Consider the following 10,676-nt stretch of genomic DNA (forward strand, 5'->3'; position numbering starts at 1 on the left):
TATTAACATCAGGAACCTGCAAATACCTTGTGCTCACTATCGGTTGGCCTATAATTAGCCTCTATTAAGGAGTCAATACATACCCTTGAAAAGACTTTTATTCTGAGGAGGCAGCTACCCAGCTGGCAGAAGCCCATTCTCTCTTTTCTCAAAACACAGCTCCCATGTTTCAAGAAGCTGGCAGATGATGCTTTGGCAGAATAAAGATGAGGATGAGAGCATGTGGGATCTTCTCAGGCCAGGGATCAAACCCGAGTCCCCTGCATTGGCAGGCAGATTCTCAAGCACTGTACCACCAGGGAAGCGCTTTTTTTTTTGATGTGGACCTTTTTTTTTTTTTTTTTTTTTTTTAGGTCTTTATTGAATTTGTTACGAATTTGCCTTGGCCCTGAGGCATGTAGGATCTTAGCTCCCTGACCAGGGATCAAACCTGCACCCCCTGCATTGGAAGGCAAAGTCTTATCCACTGGATCGCCAGGGAAGTCCCTTAAAATTTCTTTACCTAAATTCCCTACCCCTCTTCCATCAAACTCTCAGGGAGTGATACATTATAATGAAAGGAATGTATCTAGTATTCCTTTCCCTTTCCCTTTGGAATGGGAGTGAATCACAGACCTGAAAAGTTGTTTGTTGAATGGGAAGTGATTGACTATGGTTTTCTGATTCTTGGGCCTCTCCTCTAGGACTCATCTACACCCCCAGTAATTTCTCAGCGCTAAATGGAGCTGATGCAGACTAACGTTGAGCTCTTTCTGTTGTTACACATAATCCAGAGAAGCTTATTCATCCTAATGAATATAGCAAAATAAGGAGACAAATTTAAAATAAAGGACAAATTAGTGAGTGGGAAGATCATATTTAGGAACTCTTTTCATAGGAGGAAAGAAAGTACAAAATAGGAAGCATAAGAGAAAAGTTAAGAAATGGAAGTTAAGTCTCTATTCTCCTAAGATTAGGAGCAAGACAAGGATGCCTGCTTTCAGCACTTTTATTCAACATAGTATTGGAAGTTCTAGCCAGAGCAGTTAGGCAGAAAAAAGAAATGATAGGCATCCAAATTCTAAGGGAAGAAGTAAAATTACTTCTGTTCAAGATGACTTGATCTTATAAGTAGGAAACCCTAAAGATTCCACAGTAAAACTATTAGAGCTAATAAAAGAATTCAGAAACATTGCAGGATACAAGATCAACCAACAAGAATCAAGTGCATATCTATACACTAGTAGTGAGCAATCCAAAAATGAAATTAGGACAATAATTCCTTTACTATAGCATCAAGGAGAATAAAATACTTAGGAATAAGTTTAACCAAGGAGGCAAAAAACATGTACGCTGAAAACTATAAAACGTTACTGAAATGAAAGAATATCTAAAGAAAAGATAGCCCATGTTCGTGGTTTGAAAGATTAATATTGTTAAGAGGACAGTACTACCCAAAGTGACCTGTAGATTCAGAGTACTCCATATCAGAATTCCAAGAACATTTTTTGCACACATAGCATAGGACAGACCATCCTAAAATTCATATGGAATCTCATGGGACTCCAAATAGAACAGTCTTGAGAAAGAAGGAAAAGGTTGAGTTTGCATGTCCTGATTTGAAAACTTATTACCAAGCTATAGTAATCAAAACAGTGTGGTTCTAGCATGCAAACAGACATGCAGACCAATGGAACAGAATGGCAAGTCTAGAAATAAACCTTCAAATACATGGTCAAATGATCTTCTGCACAGGTGCTAACACCATTCAATGAGGGAAGAGTCTTTTCAACAAATGATGCTGGGAAAATTGAATATCCACATGCAAAAGAATGAAGTTGGATTGTTATGTTACACCATATACAAACATTAACTCAAAATGGATCAAAGACGACTGTGGTATTGTGATTTATAATAAACATATATTTGATCCTTGTCCTGTTTCTGGCACAGAGCTCCTAAAGCCCTTAGAATTTTCTAAGTCAGGAGAGCCCTAAAAGTGTTTTTGTTATGTTAACGAAGCCCACTGATAGGGGTTGGTTGACTGGGGGGACTCACCATGTGATTAGGAGGTTGGAAGCTGGCACCCCCAGCCCCACCCCAGCTGGGAGGGAAGAGGGGCCAGAGATTGAGTTCAGTCCCCAGTGGCCAGTGATGTAATCAGTCATGCCTATTTAATGAGGCCTCCATAAAGATCCAGAAGGACAGGTTTGGAGAACTTCTGGGTTGGTGAACCAGAACACTTCCACGTGCTGGGTCCCAAACTCCACTGGGACTTGTGTTTGGGACCTCACCCTGTGTATCTCCTCATCTGGCTGATAATTTGTATCTGCTGATAATCCTTTGTAATAAACTGTTAATCTAGTGAGTAAACTGATTTCCTGAGTTCTGTGAACTGTTCTAGCAAGTTAATTGAAGCCAGGGAGGGGGTCATGAGAAGCCGGTAGCCAGTAGCAATCTGGACCTGCGATTGGCATCGGAAGTGGGAGCAGTCTTGTGGGACTGAGCTCTTAACTGGTGGAGTCTGATGCTCTCTCCAGGGAGATAGGGTGAGAATTGAGTTTGTCTGACACGCAGTCAGTCTCGTTGGAGAACTGAGTTAATTGCTTGGTTGTGAGGAAAACATGGACACATCAGAGTGGGTGTAGAGTCAGAATGACAAAATTTTAAGTGTGAGAGCTAAAACTATGAAACTCTTAGAAGAAAACATAGGAGAAGATCTTCATGACATTAGATCTGGCAATGTGTTTTTGGATATGACAATAAAATGTAGGCAGCACAAGAAAAAATAAATAAGTTGGACTTCATCAAAATTAAAAATTTTTGTGCATTAAAGGACACTCACTATCAAGAGAGTAAAAAGACAACCCACAGAATGGGAGAAGATATTTGCAAATTGTGTATCTGATAATGGATTAATATAGAGAATATATAAAGAACTTCTACAACTCAACAACAAAAAAGCAAGTCAAATCAAAAATAGGAAAAGGACTTGAATAAATATTTCTCCAAAGAAGATACGCAAATGGCCAGTAAGTACATGAAAGTATGCTTAACATCAGTAGGCATTAGGGAAATGCAAATCAAAACCACAGGAGATACCCTTTTACACCCATTAGATTGGCTATTACCAACACAAAAAAAGAAAATCCAGAAAATAACAAGTGTTGGTGAGGATGTGGAAAAAGTGGAACCCTGTACGTTGCTGGTGGGAATGGAAAATGGTGCAGGTACTACAGAAAACTGTTTGGCGGTTTCTCAAAAAGTTAAACATGGAATTACAGTATTCTACTCCTAAGTATGTACCCAAGAGAATGGAGAGCCGGGACTCAGGTACTTGTAAACCACTGTTCACAGCGGTACTACTCACAGGAGCCAACAGGGGGAAGCAGCCCAGTGCTCATCAGTAGAGGGGTCAGTAAACAAAATGGCCCGCAGCTGTCCCTCGGGCTCTGTGGGGGACTGGTTCCAGAACCTGCTGCAGATACCAGAACCCAAGGGTATGGAACCTGCCGTATGGAGGGCCGACTGTATACGTACCGTGGAATATCATTCAGCTTTAAAAAGGAATGAGGGGGCTTCCCTGGCGGTCCAGTGGTTAAGACTCTGAGCTTCCACTGCAGGGGGCACAGGTTTGATCCCTAAGATCTCACACATGCTGCACAGTGCTGCGGGGGGCCGGGGAGGGAAGCTGAAATTGACATCACACTTTTCAGTGACAACATAGACTGTAGGAGGACGATAGAGTAATATATTTTGAGTAGTAGAGTATTGACAGAAAGTAACTTTGAACCTTGAATTTTATATCCAGCCAACTGTCATTCAAGTACAAGAGCATGATTAAAATATTCTCAAACATAGAAAGTCCCACATGGGAAACATTTCTTGAGGAAAAGCTCAAATGAGTAGAGAAATCTAGCAGATGCTGCTAGGTATGTGTAATGTACATGTGCAAGACATGTAAAGAATGATTGAATACCAAAGTAAAGTTGTTGTCTTAAAAAAAATTAGCCATGACCAAAGAAAAGAAAAATAGAGGAAGTATATCCATAAAACCTGATGAGGATTGGATGGAGGGGAGGCCGGGAGCATGAGGCCCTGGTAAAGTTCTGTCTTCATAAAGGGGTGAGAGTTTACCAAATAGAAAGGATGTAGGAAGTGCAGAAAAAGCGGTGGACAAGTCAAAATAATCAAATTGTCAGTTAAAAGGCAGAAATTGATGATTCAATAAAAAAATCTACATTTTTCTATGGGAAATATTCTAAATAATTTAAAACTACGGGGAGGGGCATGGATACAACATACATGAAAATTGAGGATCTCAACAGTGCTTTTACTTAAAAGATTATATTTATGGATAGTTACCATATTAGAAATTAAAACAGAAAAATTAGGGACTTCCCTGGTGGTCCAGTGGTTAAGACTTCGCGCTTCCATTGCAGGGGGTGCGGGTTTGATCCCTGGTCAGGGGACTGAGATCCCACATGCCGCAGGGTGTGGCCCCCTCCCCCAAAAAAACCTGAAAAATTAAAGAAAAACTTTACTGGTTAATTTAAAAATAGCAATAATATACCCCTTATAGGTTAACAGAAGTAACATTTTTATGAAAAATAGCTCTCTTACTAAACAACAAAAGAATTTAGTGAGAAGAGTAGCATTATTTTATGCACTTTTGCCAGTCTCTTTAATGCTTGATTTAATAGACCAGTACTTAGATTCTCTCATCTGCTCCTGCATTCAGTTTGTTGCAGTATGTTGTTTTGATTGAGGGTACGTGAGGAGAATCCTGGGACCGTGTGGATCTTTCAGCTGGGGATCCCTCAGGGGCCCTGAGAGCACACTCTGCGACCTGCTTTTTCTGTGCAAGCCTCTTTGTTATCACCCTAACTCCCTCCAGTTTGGTGTCTCCTGAGTTTATCAGTAGTTTTCTTGCTGTCCATTTTCCCTCCCACCTTCCATTTCTGCTTTTGCTATTTCCTACCCTGCATTCTTTCCGGTTTAAGACCGATCTTCAAGCCTTCACTGATGATTCTGGTGTCAGTGACTCTCTCTTCTCTGGCAGATATAGTTAGTTCCACATGGTTTGTGCTTAAGTGTTCTAAGATTTCTTGTTTTCTCTTTCCAGTTATTATAAAGCTCCTTTAAAGTAGGGACCCTAAAAATTGACAAGCAAGAGTTTCTTCTTACACACAGTGTTAGGTACACAGTAATATTTGTTGGTTGATAGGAAGTGACACTATCCAGCAAAGCACATAATAGATCACAAATTCTCTTTTGGCCCTAAATGGTTTATTGGAAAACCATGGTATCGTGCCCATAACTGGCTACATGGTAATACTTGGTGTTGCAACTATTTTTTTTTTTAAGAGATCTTGTGTAATTAAAACCATCTTCAGTTCAGACTTGTTGATCTTATAAGTCACTTACTGATTTATTTTCTTGCCATTTCAGAAAAAAGCCAAAGGACAAGAGCTGTTTGATCAGATTATGTACCACTTGGACCTTATTGAAAGCGACTATTTTGGACTGAGATTTATGGATTCGGCACAAGTAGCAGTGAGTATCTGTTTTTTGGAGGCTCTAAAATGGGGACAGAAATGAAAATTGTCAGATGATGTGCTAAGTGCTACAAGGCTATACATACACTCAGTGTCTTCTTTTTTCCTGTGCTTTTCTTATTATGGCCTGAAGCTTTGACCCCTTGCTTAAGAATAACCTGAAGTGCTTGTTTTTTTTTAAAAAAAGTGAGTTCTGGCCCTAAGCCAAATTGCTAGAGCATGATCTTTGCAGATGAGACTTGGAAATCTCAACTGGTGGATTGGTCTCGGGCATACTAGAGTTACCACTGTGTCTTGAGGATGCTGGGATGGGAGGTTTCTGGGCTCTTGGGTGAATGAGTGACAGAAGTTCCTAGTTTGCAAATTAAGGTGAGTGGACTAGGGTATCCCTTCCAGATCTCTGATTATCTAGATGTTCTTTGACGTGTGCATTTCAGATGAGAGAACAGCATATGTAATAGGGCAGGAAGTTGGAGGCTTCTCAAAGAATTGAGTACTTTACTAGGATTTGACTGGAGGGTATTTGCAAGAGAGTAGTAGTTAAGATTGGAAGGTGGATTCGTGGCCAAACTGAATAGCAAAAATGTTAATAAATTGGCACTATTCTCTAATAATTGGGATTAGGGATTTTTCAGGCAGGGAGGTTATATTTTTCTTCAGGAAGTTTTACATCTGAATATTGTGTAGGATTGCGAGTGGGCAGAGAACGAAGTCAGGGAGAGTCAGTGCACAAACTTCGGGGATCAGAGTAATATTAGGGCCTAGAGTAGGGCATTCACAGTAGCCGGGAGAGGGAGGGAGCAGGGAGAAGGATATCAAGACCTTAAGGCTTGTTTTCTGGAAGTTTGTGATGGTGTGTGTGTGTGTGTATTTAATGACATAGTAATTGCAGTGTTTAGGACCCGACCCATAGGGACAAATATATTGCGTAATAAGAATTCTCAGGTTCGTTTTGGAGTGAGTTTTCAGTGGTGGGGGAGGCGTTTGGTATGATTGATAAATTAACTGGAATACCTCTGTAAGATACTTTATAAACCCACATGTCTTGGAGATGAACTCCTAGGATGGTTTTATAGAGCATCTTAGCTAAGTGTACAGCTGTTAGTAATGTTAGTTGCAGCTGTTGTCTTGCTTGCCCCTGATCCCCAACTAAAAAAAAATAAGCACGAGCATTTAGCTACAGGGTATTGGTTAGGTAAATTTTGATACATCCTTACAGTGGAATACCTGCAACTCATTAAAAACAGTTATTTTTAAGTGTACTAATTGACATGAATGATGAAAAAATAAAAAGGGTTACAAAACAGGGTGATTGAATTTTTCTGTTTTTAAAAACTCTGGGTATGTGTGCACCCATAAACCTGAAAAATTTTGAAAAGCTGTTTTCCATAGTTTCAGAGTTCTGATCGCTTAATAGATTTAGTATAGGAGGCATGTCTTTCATTCTTCTTTTGAACCTTATTTCTTGTCTATTAGAGGAAACCCCCTAAGGGCAGGGAATGAATCTTAGTTAACCTCTGTTACCCAGCATGTGGTAACAGCCCACAAGACCATTTACTGAATTGAATTCTCCTCTGCTACTTAGTTTGATAAAGGCTTGGTTAACTGGTGAGTTGAATATCATTAAACTCTCATCTCTAGAATAATGTAGTTAAAGTCTTACAACCAGCTGAAAAGAATAAATCATTTTGGGGGAAATCACACAGCCTCCTGTTTTTTGAGGGGTTGTGTGGGAAAAGAGGTAGAAGTGTGCCAATGTTACGTTTCAGGTACTTTCTTTCCATTTCTTAAAGTATTTAAGTAATTGTGGAAAGAAACAGCCATGCAGCCATTCCTAAGTTGCAATACTTATTCTTTGCTAATTATCAGCAATTACTGAATTACTAGATCCCATATTTTTTCTCTCATTCGATACACATATAGTGCTCTTCTTCTGGTCATAACAAGTGTCTGGTAAAGCCAGCATTAGAATTTGTAATCCCTACTTTTTTTAGTTTTAGTTTCTCCCTCCCAATGCTCAGAAATCTAGGCATTTAAGATTAAATTTACATAGTCTTACGTTTTTTTCAGTTTCTACTTGTGCCGTCACTAAAATACTCTTTGTGAATTGAGCTAGAAGAACAATAATTGGTGGATGAAAGCTATGGAAGATGAACTCTAGATAGCACTTCAGGTATTCTTAAAGTGCTGACTCACTTGCTTCCATAACAGTCTTGTGACATAAGTGAACATAGAGATGAGTGTCAGTTATTCAGAGTGTGGCCAGATTTAACCACAGAATTAAACAAAATTGATGCTTTACGACAGTTCAGTTTGTTGGTGAAGATAATGAACGTGATAGATCATGTGGATTTTTGGCCAAGATCATCTATGTAAACTAAGTGGTTTCCATAGCTCTTTTTCTGGAACCATTTGAGAGACACTTGCAGATAGGATGTCCCATTACCCCTGAATTTCCTACAAACAAGCATGTTCTCCTGCATAACTCAATACAGTCATCAAAACCAGGAAGTTATCATTGTGACATTACCACCATCTAATCCTCAGACCCCATTCAAGTTGTGCCACTTGTCCCTAGAGTGTCATTTATAGCCAGAGGCTCACTATTTACCAGTCACTCCCCATTCCTACTCCCCACAGCCCCTGGCAAAGGCTAATCTTTTGTTTGTATGGATTTGCCTGTTTTGAGAATTTCATACAAATGGAATTATGTAATATGTGGCCTTTGAGTCTGGAAATGCACTTGGCATAGTGTTTTTAAGGTTCTTCCATGTTGTAGTACGTGTCAGTGCTTGATCCTTATAGGTGAGTAATATTTCACGGTAGGGATATACCACATTTTTATTCATTCACTGATAGACATTTAAGTTTATTCATTTTTGGCTATTGTGAATAATGCTGCTGTGAACATTTGTGTACAAGTTTTTGCGTTGAACATAATTCTCAGTTCTTCCGGATCTGTATCTAGGAGTAGAATTACTGGGTCATAAGGTAACTTTCTTGTATAACTTTTTGAGGAACTGCCAAACTGTTTTCCATAGTGACTACACCATTCCACATTCCTATCTGCAGTGTATAAGGGTTCCAATTTCTGCATATCCTCACTAACACAACATTTCCCCTTCTTTTTGATTCTAACTAGTTGGTATGAAGTGGTCTCATTGTGGTATTGATTTGCACTTCCCTAATGGAAAAGATGTGAGCATCTTTTCATGTGTGTATTGACCATTTGTATATCTTCTTTGGAGAAATGTCTATTCAGATTCTTTACCCACTTTAAAATTGGGTTATTTCCTTTTTATTGTTGAGTTGTAAGAGTTAACTATTGCCTATTCAATAGTCACAAAGATTTAGGCATGTTTTCTTCTTTATCCATTTGGAGTTAATTTTGGTATATGCTATAAGGTAGGGGTCAAACTTCATTCTTTTACATGCAGATATCCAGTGGTCCTAGCACCACCACTTGTTGAAAAGATTATTCTTTCCCCATTGAATGGTCTTGGCACACTTACTGAAAGTCAGTTGAGCGTAGATACACAGGTTTATTTCTGGGTTCTTTGTTCTGTTCCATTCATCTATATGTCGATCCTTATGCCAGCACCACATTGTCTTGATTATTTTAACTTTGTAGTAAGTTTGAAATTGGAAAGTGTGAGTCCTTCAATTTCATTCTTCTGTTTTAATTTAAGATTGTTTTGGCTGTTCTGAGTCACTCATATTTCCATATACATTTTAGGATCAGCTTGCCTGTTTCTGCAAAAAAGACAATTGGAGTTCTTTGTTTGCTTGTTTGTTTATACAGCAGGTTCTTATTAGTCATCAATTTTGTACAGGTCAGCATATACATCTCAATCCCAATCGCCCAATTCATCACACCCACACCCACACCCCCTGCTGCTTTCCCCCCTTGGTGTCCATAAGTTTGTTCTCTACATCTGTGTCTCAATTTCTGCCCTGCAAACCTGTTCATCTATACCATTTTTCTAGGTTCCACATACGTGCATTAATATATGATGTTTGTTTTTCTCTTTCTGAGAAGAGAAAATGCTTCACTCTTTATGACAGTCTCTAGATCCATCCATGTCTCAACAAATGACCCAATTTCATTCCTTTTTATGGCTGAGTAATATTCCATCATATATATGTACCACATCTTCTTTATATCTGAAGACTGCTTTGGCTATTCGGGGTCTTTTGTGTCTCCACACGAATTTTAAGATTTTTTTGTTCTAGTTCTGTAGGAAATGCCATTGGTAGGGATTGCATTGAATCTGTAGATTGCTTTGGGTAGTATGATCTTTTTAATGTGTTGTTGGATTCTGTTTGCTAATACTTTGTTGAGGATTTTTGCATCTATATTCATCAGTGATATTAGTCTCTAATTTTCTTTTTTTGTAGTATCTTTGTCTGGTTTTGGTATCAGGGTGATGGTGGCCTCATAGAATGAGTTTGGGAGTGTTCCTTCCTCTGCAATTTTTTGGAAGAGTTTGAGAAGGATGGGTGTTAGCTCTTCTCTAAATGTTTGATAGAATTTGCCTGTGAAGAAGCCATCTGGTCCTGGACTTTTGTTTCTTGGAAGATTTTTAATCACAGTTTCAATTTCATTACTTGTGATTGGTCTGTTTATATTTTCTATTTCTTCCTGGTTCAGTCTCGGAAAGTTATACCTTTCTAAGAATTTGTCCATTTCTTCCAGGTTGTCCATTTTTTTGGCATTTTTTTCCATTCCCTCACTTTCACCATAGAGTTGATTGTAGTAGTCTCTTAGGATGCTTTGTATTTCTGTGGTGTCTGTTGTAACTTCTCCTTTTTCATTTCTAATTTTATTGATTTGAGTCCTCTCCCTCTTTTTCTTGATGAGTTTGGCTAATGGTTTATCAATTTTGTTTATCTTCTCCAAGAACCAGCTTTTAGTTTTATTGATCTTTGCTATTGTTTTCTTTGTTTCTATTTCATTTATTTCTGCTCTGATCTTTATGATTTCTTTCATTCTGTGCACCTTGGGTTTTGTTTGTTCTTTCTCTAGTTCCTTTAGGTGTAAAGTTAGATTGTTTATTTGAGATTTTTCTCGTTTCTTGAGGTAGGATAATATTGCTATAAACTTCCCTCTTAGAACTGCTTTTGCTGCATCTCATAGGT

General features: G+C 38.7%; 1 protein-coding gene across 8 annotated transcripts in view; it reads left to right on the top strand.

The window, feature by feature from the left end:
• Nucleotides 1-10,676, top strand: part of EPB41L5 (erythrocyte membrane protein band 4.1 like 5) — a 131,779-nt gene that overhangs the window by 13,425 nt on the left and 107,678 nt on the right. For all 8 annotated transcript variants that reach the window (XM_024759166.1, XM_024759167.1, XM_024759168.1 and 5 more), the window contains exon 3: nucleotides 5,431-5,535. In XM_024759166.1, the coding sequence (XP_024614934.1) occupies nucleotides 5,431-5,535 (105 nt within the window). The remainder of the gene's footprint in view (nucleotides 1-5,430; nucleotides 5,536-10,676) is intronic.

Source organism: Neophocaena asiaeorientalis, unplaced genomic scaffold (assembly GCF_003031525.2).
Source record: "Neophocaena asiaeorientalis asiaeorientalis breed wild unplaced genomic scaffold, Neophocaena_asiaeorientalis_V1.1 scaffold593, whole genome shotgun sequence".
Classification (NCBI taxonomy): domain Eukaryota; kingdom Metazoa; phylum Chordata; class Mammalia; order Artiodactyla; family Phocoenidae; genus Neophocaena; species Neophocaena asiaeorientalis.